The sequence below is a fragment of the Nestor notabilis genome, unplaced genomic scaffold (assembly GCF_000696875.1).
Source record: "Nestor notabilis isolate BGI_N333 unplaced genomic scaffold, ASM69687v1 scaffold34804, whole genome shotgun sequence".
Classification (NCBI taxonomy): Eukaryota; Metazoa; Chordata; class Aves; order Psittaciformes; family Psittacidae; genus Nestor; species Nestor notabilis.
Window position 1 is genome coordinate 1 of NW_009927570.1, and position 26,825 is coordinate 26,825.

At 38.6% G+C, this 26,825-nt stretch overlaps 1 protein-coding gene across 1 annotated transcript in view; it reads left to right on the forward strand.

Moving 5' to 3' along the window:
• Positions 1-721: 721 nt before the first annotated feature.
• The window catches only part of RANBP2 (RAN binding protein 2), a gene marked incomplete at its 5' end in the record, with an annotated part of 28,354 nt that continues 2,250 nt past the window's right edge, over positions 722-26,825 (forward strand). The window contains 25 exons of the mRNA XM_010014107.1: positions 722-952; positions 1,391-1,536; positions 3,044-3,236; positions 3,969-4,059; positions 4,895-5,104; positions 5,599-5,777; positions 5,864-6,039; positions 6,322-6,445; positions 7,279-7,440; positions 7,790-7,927; positions 8,016-8,162; positions 8,645-8,827; positions 8,913-8,996; positions 9,701-9,839; positions 10,012-10,109; positions 10,618-15,181; positions 16,235-16,312; positions 20,377-20,544; positions 21,440-21,532; positions 22,707-22,900; positions 23,462-23,690; positions 24,221-24,319; positions 24,490-24,632; positions 25,892-26,165; positions 26,350-26,684. Coding sequence (XP_010012409.1) covers positions 722-952; positions 1,391-1,536; positions 3,044-3,236; positions 3,969-4,059; positions 4,895-5,104; positions 5,599-5,777; positions 5,864-6,039; positions 6,322-6,445; positions 7,279-7,440; positions 7,790-7,927; positions 8,016-8,162; positions 8,645-8,827; positions 8,913-8,996; positions 9,701-9,839; positions 10,012-10,109; positions 10,618-15,181; positions 16,235-16,312; positions 20,377-20,544; positions 21,440-21,532; positions 22,707-22,900; positions 23,462-23,690; positions 24,221-24,319; positions 24,490-24,632; positions 25,892-26,165; positions 26,350-26,684 — 8,478 coding nt within the window. The remainder of the gene's footprint in view (positions 953-1,390; positions 1,537-3,043; positions 3,237-3,968; positions 4,060-4,894; positions 5,105-5,598; positions 5,778-5,863; positions 6,040-6,321; positions 6,446-7,278; positions 7,441-7,789; positions 7,928-8,015; positions 8,163-8,644; positions 8,828-8,912; positions 8,997-9,700; positions 9,840-10,011; positions 10,110-10,617; positions 15,182-16,234; positions 16,313-20,376; positions 20,545-21,439; positions 21,533-22,706; positions 22,901-23,461; positions 23,691-24,220; positions 24,320-24,489; positions 24,633-25,891; positions 26,166-26,349; positions 26,685-26,825) is intronic.

The following is a 26,825-nucleotide window of genomic DNA, read 5'->3' on the forward strand; positions in this document are numbered from 1 at the left end:
TTATTAAATTATAAATTTTATAAATTATTAATTATTATAAAATCTATTAAATACTACTTTTTTTGAAGCCTGACACCTTTGTCTAGCTTTCAAGAAAGCTGCAGCTACAGGCTTTAGTGTTTCAAAGTTAATCCTCTGAAAACACTGAGAAACTCTTAGTTATCACATTCAAGAAGCGAAGAATAGGCACTACATGATCTTTTTGTTGTCACTTGCAAGAAGGTAGCAGGTCTGTGAACTCGGACTTTCTTGCTCTGTGCTGCTTTTTTGTTTTAAAATCTGTATGACTGTCTACTCTGCAGAATGTGAGAAATGCTGTAATTCTTGAATGTAAAGGTTTTTAGCCATGCAATCTCACTTTTGCGTAGGTATATTAATTTCGTGTAGCTAGGCAGCAACTACATTGAAGCCTTAAGATGTCTAGGGTTTTTAAACAAAGTAGTCTATGGGTATGCTGTCATCGAACCACATGGTTTGACAAGCATTACTTACGTTGGTAAGAGGCAAATTCTTCTGAGGATTTTCTTCTGTGATAGTTACCTCAATTTTAAAACATCTGAGTATTTTGTTAAACTTCATGTAATACCTGAGAAGTACTAAGAGTAGTGTAGTTTTGAGTAATGTAGTCTGTACAGTGGAGGAAAAAACCTAACTGGTACTGGAGTTACTGAAAAGACTCGTGGGAAATGAAATGTTAATATGTTGCCTTCATGTTTAACAGGAGCAGTTACTGGATTGTAAAGGTGAAGATGGATGGAATCAGCTTTTTGACTTGATTCAAGCAGAACTTTATGCAAGACCAGATGATGTCTACATAAACATCAGACTAGTTGCACTCTACCGTTCAAATAATAGATTAAGAGATGCTGTACTCCATTGTCAGGAGGCAGAGAAGAAAATACCTTTGCAGTCAAGCTTGGAATGGTGCTCCTGTGTTGTAGAGACATTTGAGGTGTTTAATCATGTTTTGATCCTGTGATAGTCTTCCATATCTTTTTAACTGGTCTATTTCTCTTAGTGTCATTACCCTGTCAGCTATTTTTCAAGTGATTAACTCCTTCAAATGCAAGTCTACTGAAACCAGTGGAATTACAAAGTACTTCTTGTGGGGTTTTTTGGGTTTGTTTTTAATTGGAATTTTCTTCCTAAAATTAAGCCTTATAGAGCTATTGAGTTTCTAAATTCAAAAACTTGAGTTAGGTACAGCAGTTCCATTAGGGATAAAATTGCTCAGGCAAATAGTTTCCTGGAACTTTGCTGCTGAAGAATATATTAAGGTCTCACCTATGAAACTGGATTATGCAGTGAATGCTACTAGTATGTTTTGGAGAAGTCCTTGCCTTCCGGAAGGATGACTGTTCCTTATCCTGTGATGAACTTTCTTCTTTAGGCATATCTGGAATCTTTGCAAGACTTGGAGTCTGATAAAAGTAACTGGAGAGCTATCAAGAAAGATCATCTGCTGGCCTACTCCAGCTTTGTCAGAATGACACTTTCTTCTAGGGATGTTCAGGAATGCAGAGAGGCGCTTGAGAGGTACTGTTAAAATTATCTTCCTGTGGTAAAAAAACAACCCAAACAACTCTGTAAGAATTGTTTAGGGGTTGTTGGTTGGTTGGTTGTTTTTTCCTGGGTCACAGAACATCTACTAAGCTTCTGTTTCACTGCTTGTTTGTGGGTAGGAGAGGAGATTCTCTGTACTAACCACTGAGAATGATTCTTACTGGGTTTGAACCTCGAGGTATCTTTTGACCGAGATGCTAGCCTGGTTTGAATAGTCAGCGCACAGCCATGGAAAAGACTCATTAATATCCTGGGTCAATTAATTTTGTCCCTTCTTTCCCTTCGCTAAGAGAATGTTGTTCTGTACTTCAGCAATTGACTAATCCAGATTTCCCAGACAGATAAACCCCAACCCCCAAACCAAACAAAAAAAAACTACCAAAACCCAACCAAAACAAAAGAGAAACAGAAAAAAAAAAAAAAAAAAAAAAACAACCCACCTTGTCCTGGTCATTTTGTTCTAGATTAACAGACTGGAATAGTTAGGAACTTCAGATATATAGTATAAGTGGGAGGGAGGAAGCCACTTGCAGGAAGAAAGCTCTCCTTCAGGGAAAACTGGTGGTGTTACAGGGTCAGCTAAGCCAGCTGACTTCAAGGTATATCATCTGTGACACACCTAGAGTAGTAAAAACCAATTGTTTGTAGTCAGTACACTGGTTAAGATCTATGTTCCTTTTTTCCCATTATCTTCCTTTTCTTTACTGGCTTTTATTGATTTAGCTTTGTTCCTCAATTATGCAATGGCTCTTATATTTTGTAAAATGATATTCTTCAGTCTGTTAATCTTGAATGAGTTTTTGAAGCAATACAGACAATGGATGAGGAATATTTAATACCCAAGTATGTTTTATTTTCTTTTTCTCCTCTAATGTTGACCAAAGCCATCTTGGGTTTTCTGCTGCTGTTTTAGAGCCTTTCAAAGTGAAAGGCTGAAGCACTTCCAGCTCATGGCAGTGTTAACAAGCCATTTTAGTTTTGTTGTGTAATTGAAAGAGCATTTTAACTGTGTTCTGGAAAGCCTGAGTGGGGGTTGTATACTAGCCTACGGCTACTCAGATTTCTACAGTAGCTTCTATTTCTGAAGAGCCTGTCTAGCTGTATTTTGGGCCTTTCTGATAAGTGACAGAAAGGGAAGAGCAGAGTGACTAGTGCCTCCTGCATGTCTCTAAATTTGCAGTAGTGAACAAGTTTATCCATATGGTTTGGGAGGATGGTTTTGAAAGCAGCTGTGCAAACTTGTGCTGAAAAAAGACTAAATATCTAAGTAATATTTAGTATGTTTTACTTGGTAAACTGAGTTGAGAACTTTGGGAGTTTGAAACCATTGTACTTTATAGTGCAACTCAGGTTTAAACAGTGGAGTACTAAGCACTGACTTATGAAGCTATGTGATTCATAGTTAAATAACATCAACCAAAACCATCTGCTATAGCTTTTATCAGGACTCTGTTTAGAATGAGTCTTCTCTACATTCTAGTTTTGATCGTGTGCTTCAGTCCGTGAAACCATATGTGAATGGGGCTGATGAGTTGTCTCGCACCTTTGTGGAAATGAAAGGACAGCTATACATGCATGCTGGAACTTTGCTACTGAAAATGGCCCAACACAATGAGGCACAGTGGAGAGTTGTGTGTGAACTAGCAGCATTGTGCTATCTGATAAGCTTCCAGGTAAGTAATTTTTTGGTTTATGCCTTTTGTTGATGCAGTTCTTGAAATGTTTTTGCTTACAGGCGTGAACTCCTGTATTCTTGAGATGAACTAGTGTTTTGTGCCTAAAGAAAGGCTTTCTCTGTACTTGGTAAACCCTGCCCTTTCACAATTCTTTAAGAGGTTTCAAATGACATGAATAGGGTAAATATGTATCTTCAGCTGTTTCCTTAGTCAAAGTAACCTGATTGTGAAAGGTCAGTGAGTTTGTTTCTTCCAGTATTTTCCCTTTTCTATAATACAGATAAACACATATGTTAAGTATTAGGCTTATTGCTATGGGGAGGAAGGGTTATGAGCTGAATAGTTCCTATATGCTTGTTGTGTAGACAGAACTGAAAATTCAAGCTTAATTCTGTGCCTTAAGAAGTAAAATTCATTTTTCCTTTTTTTATGCCACTGCTTGCATTCCAAGTATTACTTGCTCCTGCAGGCACTTAATGTTATTTGTAGTATCTATAACTGCCCGCTTTGGGATTTTGGGTGACTTCCCTGCTGCATTCCCCCCCTGCCCCAGGATATGTGACATGGTACCTTCTGAATGAATTGCGTTTTTTGGTTTGCTTTTGTTTTTTTGTTTTTTTTTTTTGTTTTATTGCTATACATAAACTTTCTTCCTAATTGCTAAGACTCATGTAAATGATCTTCTTTTACTGTGAAAAAGCTGTAACAATTCTCTCCTTACTTCACCAGGTTCCTAAACCAAAGTCAAAACTAATAAAGGGGGATCAAACTGGACAAGATACACTAGAAATGTTGGCCTGTGATCGGAAAAGCCAGTCTGGTAATAAAAACAGCTACATAATTCTATTTTACTGTTCTGGCATTAAAGGCTTAAGTGGTTTGTTAAAGAACATATTAATTATCTTGAAATGTAATGTTAACAATTCAGTATGTAATAAAACCTACATTATGATGATATGTGTAAAACAAAACAGTTTGGTCCTGACACCTAAAGTCATGTTTTCTCCTCTTTAGCATGATAGTGGAACATGTTGACTTTTTCAGGTGTTTCCTTCTTGCTTCTGCAGCATATTTAAATGGAATTTAACTTTGGTCTCTTAAACTACTGGAAACGACTTCTGCCTGCTAATAATATTTTGCTAGTATTTTTAGCCCCAGTAGGAAAAGAAAATACTACTGTTTCTCTGTCCTTACCATCCTCTTACTTGTTAATCAGCTTTGCTCATTTTGCTGCTAAGTATAGACAGTTTTTCAGTCTACAACTCTTGCAGGACCTAGATGAAAACAAATGAATCCCCTAGACATCAGGTTCAATTGTTTCAGAATGTATTTTGGTAAGACAGGCTTCTATTTGTATGACAGCTACTTATTTTAAGGACAGTTGCAAGGCCCCTAGAATAGCAGTAATAATAAGATGGCTTTGTTTTCTCGAAGAACTGGATATACAAATGCCTTGGGATTGTTGTCACTAAAAGCTTGGAAAGCCTATGTGCTGGAACACTGACCTAATTACAGGGAGAACATAACAATCTGTAAGTTTCATAAGAGGAAGTCCCAGTTTGCACCCAGCCTGTGGTAGCAAGAACAGTCCAGTGTATCAAATGCTACTTACGGTCACTGCTTTATCTATGTGGAATGATATTTCTGTTTTCTAGGTCATATGCTGCTGAACTTAAGCCATGGCAAGCAAGACTTCTTTAAAGAGATTGTGGAATCATTTGCAAACAAGACTGGTTCATTTACATTGTTTGATAGCCTGTTTGAGAGTGGGGCTTCTAGAGAGAGATCTTTTATTGGCACAAATGATATTGGAAATGTCAGTACACAAGCACCAGTGCAAATGGAACTTAATAAATATGATACTGGTAAGAGCTGTTACTTTGTGAAACTCAGCACAACTTTCTGTACCAGAAGCTCTTCTAAAAATGCTTCATATTGCAATAAAAGACAAAAACCAGCAATAGCTGTCCAAAGTTGCCCTAATGTCTTAGGCAAGACTTAGACTTTCTTGCAAAGTAAAGAAGTGCTTCTCGAATAATTCCCTAACGATTTGGGAGAAGTAGATAGATTTGCTAAAAAATAGTTGCCTATTGGACTGCGTATAGTGGGGGTGGAGGGGAAGGGAAATGAGTCACTCCCTCAGATTGCTTGAGCTCTCGGATGAACTGTCTACTTGATACATTTGAGTAATTTGAAGTTTTTAATCTTTATGTGAAAGTTGGAATCTTGATGCTAATTGGTCTGCAGAATACCTTTTGGCTGCTCTGAGAGTGAAATGTGAAAGCCAGACTTCATCAGGTACAAGTCTTGCTGACTTGTAGGAAGTTGACATCTGCATCTAACTCTGGTTTTTTCATAGGTGCTGTTCGAATTCACAGTGACAGTCTCCAGCACCTCGTGTGGCTTGGCTTGCAGTGGAACTCTATGTCAGTCTTGCCCCCAATGCGCAAATGGCTAAAACAACTTTTTCACTTGCCCCAAGAAACATCAAGACTTGAGACAGATGCTCCTGAGTCCATTTGCCTGTTGGACCTTGAGGTAAAACAGTCCAAGTTCTGAAATGTACTATACAATTCTAATTGTTTTTTGGTATTTAATACCTTTTATTATTTTTACAAAACCAGGTATTCCTCCTTGGGGTGGTATTCACCAGCAACTTACAATTGCAAGAGAAGTTTAATTCTCACTACGCTGCACATCGGCCTCAATTCCTACCATTGCCAGTGTGCAAACAGCTCTATACCGAAAAGCAAAAATCCTGGTGGGATGCCGTTCGTGCTCTTATTCAGAGGAAAACAATGTAAGGCTTTTTCAGTTTCAAAATGTTTGCCCAAGCCTTTAGGCAGGCTCTGCTAGAGCAGCTTGGATTGGTCCTGAGGCATTGTTGTAAAATTTCTTTTCTGACTCATTTTGTTGTAGTAGGGACTTGATACTCTTGAAAGATTTTGAAAAATGGGATTTTAATTGCTAACAATGTATTTCTAAGCTAGAGGCAGCTTAGGACAAAAACTTGCAGGCACATGATGTGTGAACAGTCAAAAATAGAGAATACTAATCAAGGTATGTTTCTTCTGATATTTAGACCAGGAACAGCAGCAAAACTGAGGCTTATCGTACAGCATGGATTAAGTACTCTGCGAACACTGGTGAAGCATGGCCTTCAACCTGCCTTAATTATCCACTGGGCAAAAAGCCTGCAAAAAACAGTAAGCTGATATTACTTTTAACTATGTAGAAGCTGAGGTGTTTTTCTCCTATTTTTCGAAACTATAAATAGACGTTGGGAGAAGGATGAGGATGAGAACATATTCTTAAGAAGGGCTTTTTATTTTGTCAGGAAAATTAGTTGCCCTAGTTACCCTGTGAAGTACTCTGTCTTAAACTATAGTGTCTTACAATCATAGAATGGTTTGGGTTGGGAAGGACCTTAAAGATCATGTAGTTCCAACCCCCCTGCCATGGTCAGGGACACCTACCACTAGAGCAGGCTGCTAAAAGCCCTGTCCAACCTGGCCTTGAACACTACCAGGGATGGGGCAGCCGCAGCTTCTCCGGGCACCCTGTGCCAGCGCCTCAGCACCCTCACAGGGAAGAGCTTCTGCCTCAGAGCTCATCTCAGTCTCCCCTCTATACTTTTCTAATCTCAATCTGCCCTCATTCAGTTTAAAGCCATTCCCCTTGTCCTATCCCTACATGTCCTTGTAAAAAGTCCCTCTCCAGATTCCTTGTAGGCCCCCTTTAGGTATTGGAAGGCTACTCTAAGGTCTCCCCTGAGCCTTCTCCTCTCCAGGCTGAACAAGCCCAACTCTCAGCCTGTCTTTGTAGCAGAGGTGCTCCAGCCCTCTTGATCAGCTTGGCAGCCTTCCTCTGGACTTGCTTCAACACATCCATGTCTTTCTTATGCTGGGGGCTGTGGCTCTTAAGATGACTCCTCTGAGGTTTGTCTCAAATTTCAGAGAAGCATTCTTGGGACTTCTGAAGAAATCGGGAGAAATTGTTGAAATCTGAATTTCTGCTTCTATTCCCTTTTCTTCACCAGGGCATTAGCCTTAACTCTTTCTATGACCAGAAGGAATACATTGGACGAAGTGTCTATTACTGGAAGAAAGTTTTGCCTATGTTGGAAACTATCAAAAAGAAGAGGAGTATTCCTGAACCTACTGATCCTCTCTTCAAACATTTCCATAGTGTAGACATTCAGGTACACACTGATTAAGCCAAGGCTGAAGTAAGAGAGGGTATATGTCATAGATTTATATAGTTCTGGTATTTTTCTCTGCAGTATACGACTTCATACTGTTACTACTATGACATACATGTTAATGATGGGATTTGGTACTGTCAGTGTGTGATTGGGAGTGGAGGTGGAAGGGGAATCTTTTCTTACAACTTTATTTACAACCTATAAAACTATGATGGGAAAGCAACAAACACGCTTACTACCAGCCTTCTTCTTTTAAAAGTATTTTGCCTGATTATAGGAAAAAAAAGAAAATAATGCTTGTGTCATTGCATTGTTAGGTATGAGTTGTCTTTCACTTTCTTTGTAGGTCTTTCAGGTTGCAGCGTATGAAGAAGAGGCACGTATAGCATTTGCAATGTTGGATGCAGTTGATGGCAAAACTGATGATGCTTTATCAGCATTTGAAGCTATTAACAATGTGGTTTCATACTGGAATCTTGCCATGGTAATATAAATTGCATTAACCCTAAAATAATTTGCTTTATTTGATTGTCTTCTGACTGGTCCTAATTAATAACCATCCTGTTCTTTAGATCTTCCAAAGAAAGGCAGAAGAAATGGAAAATGATACCATGCTGCCAGAAGAACAAGAAGAGCACAAAACCTATCTTCTTAAAAGCAAGCATTATCTAATGAAGATCATTGAGGAAAGCTCCTCAGATATGTCAGTAACTGAGAAAGTAAGTAATTCTTGCTTTAAAAACTTGTTTCAAGAGATGCAGTGGCTTTAGTTATTGTTTAAAAATGAAACTGTTTGCATTTGTTAATTTTAAGACCAGGCTCTGCATTAAGGCAAGTTGAACCTATTTCTTTGCTCATGTCATATAACCTGCTTAACGCTAGTGGGGTGATAAACTCTGGGTAACTTCTCTAACTTGTCAGACTGTGCAGCGTTCAGATTACTCTGTGGCTGAAAGCTTTAATGTAAACACATAGCTTTTGCCACTGTCTTTTTGTAGAGGTCAGTGGTTTGAAAAAATAGAATTAATGTTTGTGTGAATTGGTTTTTTTTACATTAATGCTAACGGGTTTAGAGCTTTGCTGAAAACAGTTATTTTCGTAATGAGAGCCTTATTAATTGTTCAACTAGAATTATAAATATAGTGTGTCTTGCTCTGAAGGACAATTGCAATCATGATTTATGTTTCAAATAACTTTCCAGCTGCCAGTGCCTATTGAAACTGTGAGGGAAATGCTAGATACAGTGATCCAGGAACTTGGCGAGAATGCTGAGGAGGGAGGTCCTGCCTTCAGAAATGGTCTGTCACGAGCTGTAGATTCAGAGGTGAAACACTCTACTCCATCACCAACTAAGTTCTCTCTTTCACCATCTAAGAGCTACAAGGTATATTAACCAGCTGTTATTTCAGGGAATAGTTATGTTTGAAGAAACTTTACAAGACTGAAGTAACTCTTGGTTTTTTTCCTAGTTTTCTCCCAAAACTCCTCCTCAGTGGGCAGAAGATCACAGATCTATACTTCAAATGATCTGTCAGCAAGTGGAAGCTTTAAAGGTAAACAATTTAAACAATTTTGTCACTATATTCAGTGAAGAATGCTTTTAGTGATGGTAAGGGTTTAGTGACAATAGCATGGACTAACTTGTAGTTCCTGGAGTATTACTTAAATCAGTGGAATTATCTTCTATAAACATCTGCCTAAATTGAGTGCAAGAGTAAACCTTTTGCTTAAAAACTCTTCTCTGGGACTTGGGCATGAGTCCACAGGCAACGAAGCTCGTGAAGGGCCTGGAGCACAAGTCTGATGAGGAACAGCTGAGGGAACTGGGGGAGTTTAGTCTGGAGAAGAGAAGGCTTGGGGGGACCTTATCACTCTCTACAGCTAACTGAAAGGAGGTTGTAATGTGGTGGGGGTCGGACTCTTCTCCCAAGTAACAAGTGATAGGACAAGACATAACGGCCTCAAGCCATCAGTCAGTCCTGGGATAAAGGTTGAACTTGATGATCTTAAAGGTCTTTACAACCCAGTTGATTCTATGATTCTACTGCATGAGGAGGTTTCGGATGATTCTGGAAGGTACCTCTTAATTTTTTCCCCCCTCGTCCCTGAGCTAGAAGATTCTTTTAAATAGCAAAAGGGTAGGGATCATTTCTTTTGTTTTCTTCTTCAAATACTTATGTAATATACGAGTATATATACATAATATAAGTATATTCTACAAACACTTATCCCCTTGATTGGCACACTGTCTTGTCAGAATGAAATGCAAGAAATGAAACTTAATAATTCCAACTCAAATGCATCATCTCATCGGTGGCCTGCTGAAAGCTATGGAACAGATAGTATGTCAGAGGGTTATCAGAGAGCACAAAATCTTCACGAAGCTCCATTAACAGGTAATAACTGCTGAATTTTTATCTAAATGTTTAGCTAAACCAAGTAAGACTTCTGAAAATAATGCAAATTGGTTTACTGATTCACAGTTTAAAACTGATTGCTGGGGAGAGTCCATTCAAAACAATAACATAAAAACTAAGTAGAAACCATTTTCCCTCTGTTCTCTTTCAGTTGCTACCACTGGCCCCTCTGTTTACTACAGCCAGTCACCTGCCTATAACTCTCAGTATCTTCTCAGAACTGCCCCAACCAATGTGACACCAACAAAGGTGAGAACAGATCTATCCACTTAAGCTATTTCCAATGATTTGCTGAAAATGACTGCTTTTGATTCTGTATGCAGTTGGATGTAATTGCAGTTTCTTAAATAGTGTTTGGTAAACTTGGGCTACTGGGGATAAACTGATAATTTCTCTGCCTGATTCTGGGGATGTGGAGTTTGGGAGGAAAAGTCAGCAAAATATGTCTCTAATGTGCTAGTACATGTTCCCGTGTATGACAGCACTTAATTTGCACACACCCTATGCCATGCCCCTCCCCCCCAGGTAGTATGGCAAAACAGAATGGGGTAAAACCACACAACCCACTCACCTCATGCCCCTTGTTTTCAGATGCTCTTCAAGATTTAAACCAGGTTAAGTTAAAATCAGTTTAGGTTTAAACTCGTATGAAAACATTGCCCTGCTTTTAAAGAGTACGTGTTATGTGGGCTTCAGCACAGTAAGACTTTCTATGTTACCATAATAAGCAAAGCACTTGGTTTTGCTTTTTCTATAGGCTCCTGTCTATGGGATGAACCGACTTGCACCTCAGCAACATATATATGCATATCAACAACCGATGCATACACCACCTCTGCAAAACCCTTCTTGTATGTTTTCCCAAGAAATATATGGCACACCTCTGCGTTTTGATTCTCCTGCTGCTGGACTCATTTCTCCCCGTGTGGGTGATGATTATTACAATTACAGTGTTCCACCAGCAAGCACAAATCCATCATTGCCTAAACCAGGCTATTTCACCAAGCCTGTGGAATCAAAAGTGGTAGAAACTCCAAAGTCTAAATTTGGACAGCCAGGAACAGCAGAAGGATCAAAGCCACCTGTGCCACCACCAGCACAGTTGAGTCAGCCAACAACTTTTAAATTCAACAATAACTTCAAGTCTAATGATGGAGACTTCACCTTTTCTTCTCTTCAAGCTGGAACGCCGCCTGGTAATACAGCTTTTAATAACAGTGACAGCCTTTTGAGTCTTCTGACATCTGATAAACCCTTACAAGATGATAGATACATGGAACAAAAACCAGTTAACGATCGCTTAAACAGTCAAAGAAATAGCTTCACTTTTGGCAATAAACATACTCCAGGCATCTCTTTTGGAGAGGGAATGGGACAAAATATGCACAAAACCCTGGGGTTTGAGAAGGGCGATACGTTTAGCGCTCAAGAACCAGGCAAGCTTTTATATATGACTTCAAATTCTGATTTGGCTAATAGAAGTCATGAAACAGAGGGAGGAAGCACCCACGGTGGCGATGAGGAGGATGATGGTCCTCATTTTGATCCTGTGGTGCCACTGCCTGACAAGATTGAAGTAAAGACAGGTGAGGAAGACGAAGAAGAATTCTTCTGCAACAGAGCCAAGCTTTTTCGTTTTGATGCAGAATCTAAAGAATGGAAGGAAAGGGGTATTGGTAATGTGAAAATACTGAAACATAAAGTATCTGGCAAATTTCGTCTCTTAATGAGACGGGACCAAGTGCTGAAAATCTGTGCAAATCACTACATAAATACCGATATGAAATTAACTCCAAATGCTGGATCAGATAGGTCATTTGTATGGCATGCTTTAGATTATGCAGACGAGTTGCCAAAACCAGAACAGCTTGCAATTAGGTTTAAAACACCTGAGGAAGCAATGCTTTTCAAAAAAAAGTTTGAGGAGTCTCAGAATATTTTAAAAACCTTGGGATCAAATGTTGACACATCCGTGACCCAGAGCAGTGGGACTACAAGAGAAGCAACAAATCAGGACATCAAGGAGCCTAGCAGATCCATTTCTGGGACCCTAAACTGTGGCTTTCAGTTACCAAAAAATGGGTCGAGCAGTGAATCTGATAACAAAGACAGCCTTACAGCTGTATCAACTGCACTTGGCACTACCACTTCTTCATTTGGAAAGGAAGCCCCACAAACCTATTCTTCTGGTGGGCTTGGGCAGCATCTCTTGAAGAAGGATCAATGGGAGTGTAAAATATGTTTAGTTCCAAATGAAGCAACTGCAAAGAGTTGTGTATCGTGTCAAAATCCGAATTCAGATATGTGGGAAGCACATGGCACGCCATTAACTGACTCTGCTGAAAGCTTCAAAGCCAGTGGTAACACTGTGCAGGACACATTTGGATCTGCTTTTGCTAAAAAGGAAGGACAATGGGACTGCACTGTCTGTTTAGTAAGAAATGAACCCACTGCTTCCAGGTGTGTTGCCTGCTGGAATCCAAGCAAAACCAATACAGCAGTATCTACTCAAGAAACTTCCTCTAAATTTGGCCAAGCAATTGCTCCAAAGGCTGTTCAAAATGACTTGGGTACTGCTTTTTCTAAAAAGGAAGGTCAGTGGGAATGCTCTACATGCCTAGTCCAAAACGAAGCAAAAGATGTGAACTGTCATTCTTGTCATAATCCTAACTCTCAAAGTCAACCAAATGTGTCTATACCTACTGTTCAGGCATCCCCTGCTCCCAGGTTTGGTTTCATTCCTGATTCAAGTAAGCTACAGAAAAATGGATTTGAAGGGCTTTTTACTAAAAAGGAAGGACAGTGGGATTGTAGTACTTGTCTTGTGAGGAATGAAGGTTTTTCACTAGCCTGCGTAGCTTGTCAAACACCAAATCCATCTGGTAAGACTGGTGGTGATTCTTCACCAGCTCCTGCTTTTGGCATGAAAAGTAAATTACCTGAACCTACTGGAGCACAGTTGGGAACAGGCTTTAAGTGTGATTTCTTTGAAAAGGGCTTTAAGTTTGGTCATGAGCCAGGCAAGACACCATCATTTACATTTCAGATTCCTACTGATACTGAAACTAAGCCTGCAAAGGAAGGATTTAGCTTTTCAGTGCCTGCAAACGGATTTAAATTTGGGATACAGGAGTCTAATAAAAATACCACTAAGAAAGATGAGCCATCCAAAGAGAGTACAACTGGCTTCTTAAAAAGCATTGATGAAAAAGACAAAAAGGAACTGCCTTCAGATAGTGGAACTGCATTCCAATTTCAAGAAACAGCAAGCAAGGAGAAAGCTGACTTTGTTTTTGGGCAAAATAGCAGCACTTTTACTTTTGCTGAGCTTGCAAAAAATACTCCCAGGGAAGGCTTTCAGTTCGGCAAAAAAGACCCTGACTTCAAAGGCTTTTCAGGCGCAGGTGAAAAGCTGTTTTCTTCACAGGATTCTAAAATGGATCACAAAGCCAACACATCTGCTGACCTTGGTGAGAAGGATGATGATGTATATAAGACAGAGGACAGTGATGATATCCATTTTGAACCTATAGTTCAGATGCCTGAAAAAGTAGAACCATTTACAGGAGAGGAAGATGAGAAAGTGTTATACTCCCAAAGAGTCAAGCTGTTCAGGTTTGATCCAGAAACAAGCCAGTGGAAAGAACGTGGGGTGGGCAACCTGAAGATTCTTAAAAATGAAGTTAATGGCAAAGTAAGAATACTAATGCGGCGTGAGCAGGTGCTGAAGGTGTGTGCAAATCACTGGATAACAACAACAATGAACTTGAAACAGCTGTCTGGCTCAGACAAAGCATGGATGTGGATGGCCAATGACTTCTCTGATGGTGATGCAAAGTTGGAGCATTTGGCAGCAAAATTCAAGACGCCAGAGCAGGCTGAAGAGTTCAAACAGAAGTTTGAAGAATGTCAGAGGCTACTACTAGACATACCACTGCAGACACCCCATAAACTTGTTGATACAGGTAGGACAGCTCAACTTATACAGAAAGCAGAAGAAATGAAGTGTGGCTTAAAAGACCTCAAAACCTTTCTGACAGATGACAAAACCAAACTGTCAGAAGAGGAAAATGTAAACTCTGTTTGTGCCAGCAGTACTTCTGATCTGGTTATAAAGCCGCATGCTGAAAGTACTGGGCCTACTCTGGAATGGGATAACTATGATTTGCGTGAAGAAGCATTGGATGATAGTGTAAGCAGTTCTGTATATGCGTCACCTCTTGCAAGTAGCCCTGTAAGGAAAAATCTGTTTAGATTTGGAGAGTCTACCACAGGTTTTAGTTTCAGCTTTAAATCTGCCTTGAGTCCATCCAAATCTCCTGCCAAACAGAACCAGAGTAGAACATCAGTAGGCACAGATGAAGATTCTGATGTTACTCAAGAAGAAGAGAGAGATGGTCAGTACTTTGAACCTGTGGTACCTCTGCCTGATCTTGTGGAAGTGACCAGTGGTGAGGAAAACGAACAGGTTGTCTTCAGTCACAGAGCTAAGCTCTACAGATACGACAAAGATGCTAATCAGTGGAAAGAGAGAGGTATTGGGGATATCAAGATACTACAGAATTACGACAACAAACAAGTACGTATCGTAATGAGAAGGGACCAGGTACTAAAACTCTGTGCCAACCATAGAATAACACCAGATATGAACATACAACAAATGAAAGGATCTGATAGAGCATGGGTATGGACAGCATGTGACTTTGCAGATGGAGAAAGGAAAGTAGAACTTCTAGCTGTCCGATTCAAGCTGCAAGATGTTGCAGACTCATTTAAGCAAATTTTTGATGAAGCAAAGCATGCCCAAGAGAGAGAGACACTGATAACCCCTCTTTCTTCTCGTGCCAATACGCCAAAGGAATCTCCCTGTGGTAAAAATGCTGTAGCTGTATTGGAAGAAACTACCAGAGAAAGAACTGACCTCAGCCATGGTGATGATACTTCTGATACTTCTACAACTGTAGAGGTTGCAGAGGTGTCCAGCACTTCAGAAACACCAACAAAAACAGTGGTTTCTCCTCCAAAGTTTGTATTTGGATCTGAATCTGTCAAGAGCATTTTTAGTAATGAAAAGTCAAAGACATTCACATTTGGAAATACTTCAGCTACTGGTTCTCTCTTTGGCTTCAGCTTTAATCCTCCAAAAAAGAGTGAAGACCATGTTCCAGTGGCTCAGAGCACAGAACAGAAAGAACTGGAAGTTTCAGAACCACCAAAAAGCTCTAGTACTCCTCAGAAGCCTCTAGACAGCAAGGTAGAAAACTTGCCTACTTCAACACAAGATGGACCCTCAAACTTCTCATTTAGAATTATGGAAAAAGGTGAGTGTCAATTGAACTGATAATTTGTTCAACCATGCAAGTTACTAAGCAGTCATCTCTGTGTTATTCCTTACTTTTTGTTGTCTTGATAACACGTAGTTCTGTTCAGTTGTAATGCGGATACCCGCATCTTCACAAGTTCTCAAGAGCTTCAACTAAAGGAGTTAATTTTCAATTCATAATTACTTTCCTATAAAAATGAAAGTGTGTGATGCAAGATGGAGTTTTACTGATTAGTGAGAAAGGGAATTTCAAGTAGAAGCTATAACTTTGAAGTGCTGTACCTGAATCTCAGGCTTAAATGTTTAAAGAAGCAGTGGATTCATGTTTTGAGACTTAAATAGGTAGGTGGATTGGTAGTGTATGTACCTGAACCTTTGCTCTGAGTGATAAAGTGTGAGAACACCAAATGTATGCTTCAGCTAAACTTTGAGTTATCCCCGTGATTGAACAGATGGTGTTCTAAAACTACTCTTTATATGTATGCTTAAAGTCTTAATTATTGGCCTCTGCAATTTCAGATGCGTAGTTTAAATAACACCAGGTGTTAGCCTTTTTCCTTAGCCTGAAAAGAGATCATGTGATTATATCCTCAATTATATAGTTTCTGATGCTGCATGAAAAAGATGCACTTGCAGAAGTTGTGGCTGCAACATGATCACTATAATGTGATGAAGTGCCTTTGTGACAAGAATGGGGTTTACTACCATTTTAATGCTAGAGTACTTTTTTTTTTTTTTTTTTTGAAGGCTTCATGTGCTGCTTCCCATCAGTGCAAAACTCTTTAATCAGATGACAAGTTTTTTATTTATGTACTAGTCTCAGGATTATGAAGACATATGCTGTCTGTTTATTAACTAAGGATAATAAAGTGACGTAGCAGAAGATAGCTGCAGTCTATTCATATGGGTTGGATAAGCTTGCGTAGAATTAACAGGTGAAATTTTCTGCTGTGAAATACAACTGTGGGATGCTTCCAGAACTTGGATAAGTCTGTTTTACCCATTTAAAATTCCAGGTAAACACTTATATCCAAACGATTTATTTTTTTAGGATTTAATTTTAGCCTTTTTAAATCTAATCCAATGGCCTTTTGGACAAGCACACCTTCTTTGCAACCTGATAGTAAAGGTATTTATGTACTGCACTGAATGTGTGATACGGAATGTGTGATCAAAACACTTGAGCAGGCATGGACAAGTAACCCAACTGTGGCAAAGCAGTTGGCTCAGTAATCTTTATAATTAACATGCATGCTGAAGAAAAGTACTTAAAATTGTGCGTTTGACTACTGTGTTTGTCCTATTGAAGAATGTCTCTAGCTATTAGTATGAGCTAGCATAATGGATGGCCCTGTTTAAGCTTCTGCTTGCCTTATTTTCTCACGCTTCTCTGGCACAGTTTTACTGAACACGCACACTGAATCTCTCAAATTCCCCTTTTCTAAAGAAACTAAATTTTCCTGTTGTTTTTAGAGAATACATCTCTTAGTGTCTGAGGTCTTCCACTTCCATGAGATACTCTCAAAGATCTCAAGACAGGTTATACAGTAGTATGCTTGAATATATTTAGCCTCCCTGTTAGAAATGCTTAATTCAGTTTCCAGATCATCAATGTTTAACTGCACTTTTAGAAACAAGGAGCATGCAGACAGGAGAAAGGCAGTAGCTAAAGAGTTGGCTATGTATATGTACTTCATGTACAATGTGAAGTGCACCTTAGCTGGCCGGAAATCTTTTGCTGAGTAACCAGTTTGTTTATATTCAGAATCTGTAACCAATACTGTTACAGCTTGTAGTTTTATTATATGTTGTCATATGATATTACTAACTGTGCTTCTGGGAAGTATGCTTGCTGTAAGCATAAATAACTTACACAGTTCAACAGCATTTTAATTTTAAAAAGTAAATTTTTAATCCAGTCTGCACAAGACAGTCTTTTGTGTCTTACGTTGTTTAAAAATATCAAAATGTCATTCCAAACACCATTTTCCCAAAATTGTATTTCTGGAGAAGCTGTTCTTATCTGAACACTGAATACCTGTTCTATATACATGATCTAAGTCAACTGTTTTGCTTTTAGGCACCCCTGTGCATGGAGATTATTAACAGTTAAGTTTTAAGTTTTCATCATTCAGTGTCCATAATGTGAAGTGATTAAGCATTCTGTGCCCATGTATATGTGCAAGAACTGCTGCTGCCTCAAATTGGTTCTGTTTTTATACTGGGGGAGTGTGAGGGTGTATGTGTGTGTGTATTTAGAAAAACCCAAACAAACTAAATATGCTTTGCTAGTACTTTAGACTGTTCTTCACTTTTACTTTTCTGCTAACAAAGATATGATTATATACTTAGTGATTATATACAGTTGATAATTGTCTTCAGTGTAGCTTTTTGGTGGCTTTCTGTTGAGCTTTGGCTTAATAATGAATGACTTTGAGAAGCCTACTCAGTGTAAATATAATCTGAGGCTTTCTCAGGGGGGATGTCTTTCAGGGAGCAGCTTCTAAGTTGTGCTAGAGCAGTACTCAAAAGAAATACAACTTCACAGTAGTTCTGCACCTCCATGCTAAAGTACTTAAGCTTTTCTCAGGTCAGGTCATGAGGTTTTTGCAAGTGCTTTATGAGTGAATCAAAGTTGACAATTGCATGTTACTGTCCCAGTTACATGCATTAAAACTTAAACTGATGCTTTTCTCTTATATCCAGAAGAAAGAAAAAAAAAAAACCACCCCAAAACCTCAGTATTGTGACTAGGTAGATATTTAGGTATTAATACCTGGTATTAATGTCAGTTTAAACAAAAGCAAAAATACAATTCACCAGTGAAAAGAACTGTTGCGAATGATATTGTCCTTTGTTTTGTTCCTTCCATATAGTAATGATGTTTTGTGTGGATTTTTTCCCCCAAGTAGAAAGTTTTGTTACCACAAAACCAACAGTCTTTTAAGAACGTGTTGTACGTATGCATGGCTCTTGGTTTTCATGGCTGCCTTTGAAAAATATATTTAATAAGGAAAGTTAACTTTCTTGTGGGGAGTATGAGTAGAAACCGAGTTAACTGAACAAGTGAACATCTTGCTCACTCTTCCTATTCTGAGGGCAAATACATGTTGTAATCTTAATCTTTATTGTTGAACCCTTTTGAGTGGATGTTTGGAACACTAGAATCTTAATCCAGTGGTGTGTGATAGATCATCTTCATGCAGAACTTTACCCATGCATTAAGCTGAAGTGACCTTTTTAATGTATTTGTCTTATTCAGCTACTTTGCACAAAGGGTACTGAGAGAGACTGCATGATAGTTCTTTGGGAAAGCCATTGAATATGATGGACTGTATCATCTCTTGCCAGGGTCTTCTAGCTAGCTTCATACTGCTGGATTAAAGGAAGCTCACACTTGTACCATCTACCTGAGTGACTTTGGAGGAATTTTTTTGTTGTTGAAGATAGATTTCTTTTTTTGAAAATTCTCTGATCTTAAGGAAGACTTGTTTGTTGTTGTTTTAACCTTTAATGGCTGTAAAACTAAATACTGCATACTTAAACCTCTGTGGTGAACTTGGTGCAAATTTACCTAGTCCAACTGAGACGCTTAGCTAATCTGAGAGAATAAACCACATGCTAATATATAGGGTATCTGAGTATCATCATGACACTGTTTGAGCTATTGGTATTTAATGATTAACTTGAAATCAGAGGGAGAGTCAACTGGGGCAAAGGTTGGGGAGGGAACACTTTGGGTAAAAATGTCTTAAATTTTAGCTAGTACTTTGGATTTTGCTCTTTTTCTACTATTCTCAATATTGCTCTTAATCTACTGGTAAAAACTACTTTTAAAAAGCAGTTTTATTTTGGTGTGTCAGTTGCGTCAGAGTATCAAAGGGCATGTCCATAAACACTGCAGGTCTCTTCTGTCCTGGTCTCCTCTTGCAATAACGAGTATCAAATTGCATGAGCAGGAAGATTGATGTTCCTGAGGAAGTAAGCAGTGGCCTGGTTCCTAGCTGAAGATTTAGGTTCCCACTGACTACTTTATGCCACAAAATTACCAAGTATTTTCCAATGAAATAAACAGTGAGCTTTTGAGAACACACTTCAAATTCTCCTGACTAGTTTAACTGAAACCTGGAGAATGTTAACACATAGGTTGACATACTAAAGCAATCAAACTGTTCTTTGATAAAGCCAGCGTGTGGGTATTGATGTGCTTACGGGGTAATTCTTACGCCTTTACTCACTAACTCTTCCTCTCAAAACAACGCTTAAAACCCAACCCAAACAAAGAAAACCCCACCCAAAGAATACATGAGGCAGTTTGCTCTTGGCTGTGCTTTCAGCTTTAACCTTTGATAATACACTGGTTTTTTGGGGGGATTTTGTGGTGGTTTTGGTTGGTCGGGGTTTTTTTTGTTTGTTTGTTTTGTTGGGTTTTTTTTTTTTTTTTTTTTTTTGGTGGCTTGCTTGTTTGTTTTGGGTTTTGTTTCGTTTTTTCCAATACAAGTGGAATGGACAACATAATGTTGAAGGAGAGAGGAGGAAAAGCTGTAATAAAACTGACAGTGGTATTTGTCATTGCTAGAAAAGCTAGTTAAATTGGCTGAAATCAGTATTTTCTGTTGTTCAGCAAAGTGGAAATAAAAATTACTTTACTTTTGTAACAGTAGCAGTTTCAGCAACAGCTGTTACGGTAAATGAAAAGCTCAGATTTCCCATAGGTAATCTGAAACAAGGTCTGTTCAGTTGCTGTTCAGTATTTTCTAGAACTTAAAGTACTTCTAGGCAATGCAGTAGGACATGTTGCTGAAGACAACTTCACTTTTTACAGGCCTGAAGTTTGCCTCTACCTCTAGATAACACCTCTGTCCCTCTTCTCCCTAGGCATATTGTTTGACATGAGGACTTAATCCTTAAACAGTAGGCTTGTTTCTGTTCTGATACTTGGAATTCCAAAGGCAATAGAATAGGATGTAATTGGGCATGCAGGTTAGAATTTCTTAAAGGATGCTCTGTCCTAGCATCCTGTAACTTTGATTTTTGTTTCCTGTGGATCAACAGAATTATATATGGGCTCCAAATGTATTTTTAAGTGCCTTAGAATGAATTCAGTTCTGTAATAATGGCAATATAGGGCTAATGTTATTCCCTGTTCTGAAATTGCTCAGTTTTAATGGTTTGTTCAATTTCTGTAAAAAGCTGAGAAGACAACAATGTCAGAAGATGATCATCCATCTGATGAGGTTACAATAGTTTACGAATTAACACCTACCCCTGAACAGAGAGCTCTCGCTGGCTTTCTCAAGCTACCTTCAACATTCTTCTGTTACAAGAATAAGCCTGGATACATGAGTGACGAAGATGACGGTAAGGAGTGCCAAAATTGATCTTTGTGTTGCCTTTCTTGGGGAAAGGGTGTAATGCACTGCACTGGTGTGGCCCCACCTCGTGCACTGGGTGCAGATACTTTATTTTTTTGCTCAATGGGAAGTAATCCTGTCATACTCCATATAGCCAAAGATTTACAGTACAGTGGAGGCCCAGGAATGGCTAAAGGGAGTTAGTATTTATGGTGTGTTATGGTCATTGACACTTATATTACCAGTGCAGTTGTTTAGGTAAGACTAAATAATCGGATATTTGAGCAAGAGGCTTACTTCTGCAACTGTTTTTAGAGACAAATATGAGGCAGTTTTTACCAAAAAGGAACATGCTCAGGTTCCTGTTCCCTAAATGCTAGACTAATGGCTTATTTTTCTGCTAAAGCAAATTCCTAATGCTAAAACTGGACATACTTTCTATCAAATCTTACTGCATGCAACTAAATTGCTGCTGAATAAATTAAGAGTAGTGTGTTAAATGGAATTTCTGAAGCACTGTATTCAACAGAAAATTGGAGAAGACAAGACCCTGCCCACAGATACCTGAGCTTGTTAGTTTTTATCTAAAAGATCTTCAGTATTTCTTCCCAATTCTGTTCAGTGGTACCCTTAATAAAATCACTCAATAAGAAATGTGTTTTCTGAAAACAAAGCCTGTGCCATTTATCTGTAACAATCTAGGCTGAGAAAAGTGTCAGTAGCACATTGAAGCACATGTATGCAGTATGGGAAATGAAAGCTTACTTGCTGACCTGTGGAACTCTTAAAACATAAGCAAAAATTATGCATGCTTGCTAGGCTTGTGAGTTGGAAGGGCTTTGCAGACTTCTCAATACTCTGTATTGAGAACTTAGAACTTATACTTGTTTCCTGTATTTAAGATGAAGACTATGAAACAGCTGTTAAGAAACTTAATGGAAGACTGTATCCCAGCGATTCAGGAAAGAAAAAGAACTTGCAAGATCCTGTAAAAGGTATGTCTTAAAATATAAACAAAAGAAATTTTAAACTCTAAATCCGAAGAACACAGGGCACTGGGGTTAATTTTGTTTCCTGAGATAGTTTTTAGAAGCAGTGATGCTGAGCTCAAAATACAGCTTTAAGCTCAGTACATTGAACAGTAGTTAGCAGTAAAGTGGTACCTGAATGAGAAACGTATGTTTCAGGTGGCCTCTAACAAGAACATCAGTGTGTCTTCCTACCTTAACCCCTTCGGAACATGAAGAATTCAGCTTGGTGTGATGCTGTGCAAGACAAAAGTTGTCTGCATCTTTGAATACCTGCTACTTCCGCAGATAGTCAATTTAAGTTAAACTTATGAGTTAATACTGTTCAATTAAAAAAAAAGAATAAAAGATACTTTGTCTTTATACTAAAAATACAGGCGTAGAAGGTTGAATTTGCTGCTTATGTTTGTCTGCTTTGGGTGTGCCTCAGACTTCAGAGTTGCATAACAGAAAATCTGCGTAGATACAGAATCATAGAATGGTTTGGGTTGGAAAGGACCTTAAGATCATCCAGTTCCACCCCCCCTGCCATGGACAGGGGCGCCTCGCACTAACCCAGTTCGCCCAAGGCTCTGTCCGTCCTGGCCTTGAACACCGCCAGGGTTGGAGCATTCACAACTTCCTTGGGCAACCCATTCCAGTGCCTCACCACCCTCACTGTGAAGAACGAACTTCCCCTGTTTAAGTTTGAACCCATTACCCCTTGTCTTACGACTACAGTCCCTAATGAAGAATCCACCCCCAGCATCTAGAAGTAAAGTTTGGGGAGGTTTTTTTGAGGATATGTGCTAGAAAGAGCTGGTATATGTTGAGTCATCTGAAATATGAGCAGATGCTGAAGGAAGCTATTAGTACTGGCAACTGCCAGATGAACTCTTCATCACTGCATGGAAATTTCATGGTATCTGTAGGAAACCAGGTATGATGAATGACCAATTCTAGTCACCCTGAGTGGAGTTAAGTAAGTTAGTCTTCACTCTTACTGTTTAAACAGCAGTGCTATTTGAAAAAACTCTTGAAGTCTTATTTCAAGTTGCTCTGGCTATCATGAGGTTATTTTATAATGTAGGTGTGAAAAAATTACTTTGGTATTTAGCAGCCTTCCCAGCTATTTTCCACTGATTTTTATTCTTTGCAGTAGGCATCACAGGAAAAAGTGAATTCAACAATGAAGGAGAGTGTGCTACTACTTGGGAAAAAAAAGCAGCTCCTGAGGAGAAAGCTGAAGCAGAAACTCTTGAGGTTCCTTCTACATCTGTCTGTGGTGTCAGCAGTGATACTGAGGATGACAGTCCGGAAGCCTTCCAAGCTGAAGTTAAAACTCAAGAAACAAAAGTAAGAACTAAATCTTTATTATTAGTCATTAAACTTGTACAGTTACCTCATGTACATGCTTATATAGTTTACACCTCGTGAGAACTAAAACATCCAGTGAGGAAAAACTATTTGACTCTCGGCTGTGCCTCAAATCTTTGCCAACACTGAAACAGAAGGTGAGATCTAAAGTTGTTTGGGAAGAGAAAGGAGGTACAGCTGTTCTCATAAATTATAAACTACTTGGGCTAGTAAAATCACTCCTAATGTGTGTATATACAAGGACTAACTAATTCCAGGAAGTAATAGTTGGGTTTTTGGGGAGCGGGTTTTTTGTTGGATTTTTTTTTTTTTCTTTTGAAAGCATACTACTTCAAAGATACTTCAGTGTTTTGTCAAGTTAATGTCCTTGTGTGTTTATGTGTAATGCAGAAACGTCAGAAAGCTTATAACAACAATTCTTCTTGACATTCTTTTTTTTGTGGTCTAAAATCACTGTTAAGTCTCCTGAGAGAGGAGGTGTGAATACTGGGCTCTTTTAGGTTATTTGCTTATTCCTTTACTTTTTTTTATTAATCTCAGGAGAATGAGGTTACAAGCTCAAGTGACTTAGTCTTTGCCAGTGAGGGAGAGGTGCCTACTCCATCAAACAGTGAAGTGACAGTATTTGCCCAGTCAGCTACCAACAATGAAGAACCAGATTCCACCACAGAAACCGTACATGTGTCGCAGACTGGATCAGGAGCTGAGGACACACCTGTAGACTTGTCAACTAAAAAAAGTGATTCAGACTCTTCAGAATCAACACAAGGTAAGGTTGGGGTATGTTCTGTTTGTTTGGGGGTTTTTTTGGTAGGCACTTAACTATGCTTTTCTGTAGATGAGTTTATATAGAATGTGGTTGCTGCCCTGGACAGAAGTAGTACTAATATGGAATTAGAAGCATGAGTAGTAAAATTGTGACTGGGGGTTAAAATTACATATATCAAATTGTGGTGTGTCCAGATGGTACTACTCCAGAGCAATGCTAGTGTCTGTTGTATAATTTATATATGATGTAGTTTCTCATTAGTTTGCTGATAAATACTGCATAAATACTTTCTAGAGCTCTGTGGATCTCCACAGAATTAGAATGCCAGAACTATCTCACACAATCTTGATCCCTCTTTATAAACCATAATTAATGACTGTTACAAGTGTCATGCAAACTTTAAATTTATTGGAAAGTAAAAATACTGTAGTGACTCCTCCCAGTTTATTCTTGTGTCTACATAACATGAAACACTTTTTCTTTAAGAAAGGCAGAGGAAAAACCTTTGACTTTCCCCTCTTCTTTGACAGAAAACAGAGTCATCTCATTTGGTTTTGGCAATACTGCAGGCTTGTCATTTGCAGATCTGGCTTCCAAAAACTCCGGAAACTTTGCTTTTGGCTCAAAAGGTGAGTTAAACTAGTCTCTGAGACAGATACTCAGCTGGACTTTTGTTTCATAAAACACACGTTTTGTGCACCAAATTTCTACTGATAATCAGTTATCAAAAGTTTTTAGCAAGTTTTTGTCATGAAGAAAAAACTCCACAAAGTTTAAAATGTAACTCTCTTAATTGTAGATAAAAACTTCAAATGGGCAAATACAGGAGCAGCTGTGTTTGGAGAGACAGCCTGTAAAGCAGATGAAGATGAAGGTGGTAGTGATGATGAGGTGGTACATAGTGAGGATATCCACTTTGAGCCGATTGTGTCCTTACCAGAGGTAAGGTGACTTCTAGCATATAAACCAATATTAAGATAAGCATGTCTGCTAACATGGCTAGTTTTTTAAAATACTTTGCTTAACTAACTTTGCTTTCTGTGTTGAGTGCTTTATTCTGTATTTCTTGTACTGCCTATGTAGAAACTCCTGCTGTTTTAAATCCTAGTACAGCTTAGCACTGGGGAATTGTCTGGTGCCTCAGTAAAAATCTTCAACTTTACTTCATTATACCTTGACCAGATTCATTCGCATAACTTGTAAAAGCTAAACTTGATTCATTGTAGCACATTTGAAAACCAAGAGGGGCAACTGAATAACTGTTAGTGCCAGTACATCTCGACTGTGGCTTTATATCAATGACTTGTAGATTAAGTTCTGAGAAAGCCATCCCTTTAATAAAAAAAAAAAAACTTTTTTATTAAAAGTTTTACTCTAAACTAGGCAAGATATTTCTAGAATCACTAAACAATAAAGATGTACAATTAACCTCACCTGAACTAACTTTGTTAGTTTGAAATTAAATGGGTTTTCAAGAAGTAGGAGAATCTTCAGCTTTGAAGGTAGCTTTCTAAGCTACTGAGTGAGGCTTCACACAGTTCATGTCTTGATTTGGTATTTAGCTGTAGCGTGCCTAATAACCATTTCAAATTTTTCTGATGTTGTATCATCTGGCACAGTTGAATTCTAGATTAGTATAATTATTAAGCAAAATAAACAATACAGCTGTCAGGCCTCAGGTTTTTTATTCTTTGTTGGTGTCTGTTCAGATGCAGATACCAAGTTCTTCAACAATGTTAAAAAAGTAATGCCTGGAATGGTAATGTAACTTCAGTTCTCAGTGTGCACATCATTCAGCAAACCTGAGAATTTTCCTTGCCAGAACATCTTACAGTGGGTTTTTATTTTTCAGAAAAGAAAATAACCAAACCAAAATCAACCACACACACAAAAAAAAGACCAAAAAAACCCCAAAACAAACAAAAAACCCCACTTGCAAATAAAACCCAACAAACACCCACCAAAACCATATGCAGCATGGCAAAGTAGTATTGCAGTGCTATAATTAATCTCAAATAGTGGAATTTGTTGGGCTCTTAAATTTGGAAAAGGCTAGGCGTGTACTCATTTTGGTGTGTGATGAATATGGTGTTGGAGAAAGGAACACATTGAGTAATTTTCCGTATTAGTATGTCAGAATCATTGTAAGTGTATATAATACTGTTTAGTATCATTGGTGACAGCAGCTCTCTGGTTTTTAGGTGGAAGTAAAATCTGGAGAAGAAGATGAAGAAATTCTTTTCAAAGAGAGGGCAAAGCTTTATAGATGGGACAGGGATGCTACTCAGTGGAAGGAGCGTGGTGTTGGGGAGATAAAGATCCTCTTCCATACACAGAAGAAATACTATAGAGTCCTAATGAGAAGAGACCAAGTTCTTAAAGTCTGCGCGAACCATGTCATCACCAAAGAAATGAACTTGGTGCCCTCTGATACATCAAACAATGCTTTAATTTGGACAGCCACAGATTATGCTGGTGAGTTGGTTTTGGGGTTGGTTTTTTGTTTTGTTTTTTTTTTGGTGGTGGTTTTTGGTTTTTCTAGGTGATCTGTAGCTTCTGTGGCTTTGTTTTTACCTAGATATTATATAAAACAAAAAAATACTTGTTTCTGATTATACTGGTCAGAAGTAAAGAAACCTGTTCTCTGATCTCCTTTCAGATGGTGAAGTAAAAGTAGAGCAACTTGCAGTCAGATTTAAAAGTCAAGAACTGGCTAATTCTTTCAAGAGGAGGTTTGAAGAATGCCAGCTAAGCTTGTCAGAACTACAGAAGGGACACTTATCTCTGGCAGCAGGACTGTCGAAGGACACTAACCCTGTGGTGTATTTTGAAGTTTCTGCTGATGATGAACCTTTAGGGCACATAACCATGGAGCTATTTTCAAATATTGTCCCTCGAACTGCTGAAAACTTCAGGGCCCTGTGCACAGGAGAGAAAGGATTTGGATTCAAGAACTCCAGCTTTCACAGGATAGTCACTGACTTTGTGTGTCAGGTAAGCATAATGGGAAAACTCTTCATTGAGAGTAAGATGCATCTTCATTAACAATGGCATTTCAAAAAATCACACAGGATAGCACGCTCTTGTTGGCAGCATGAATCCAGTGTGCAAGATACTCTCATCTGTCCTTTGCCT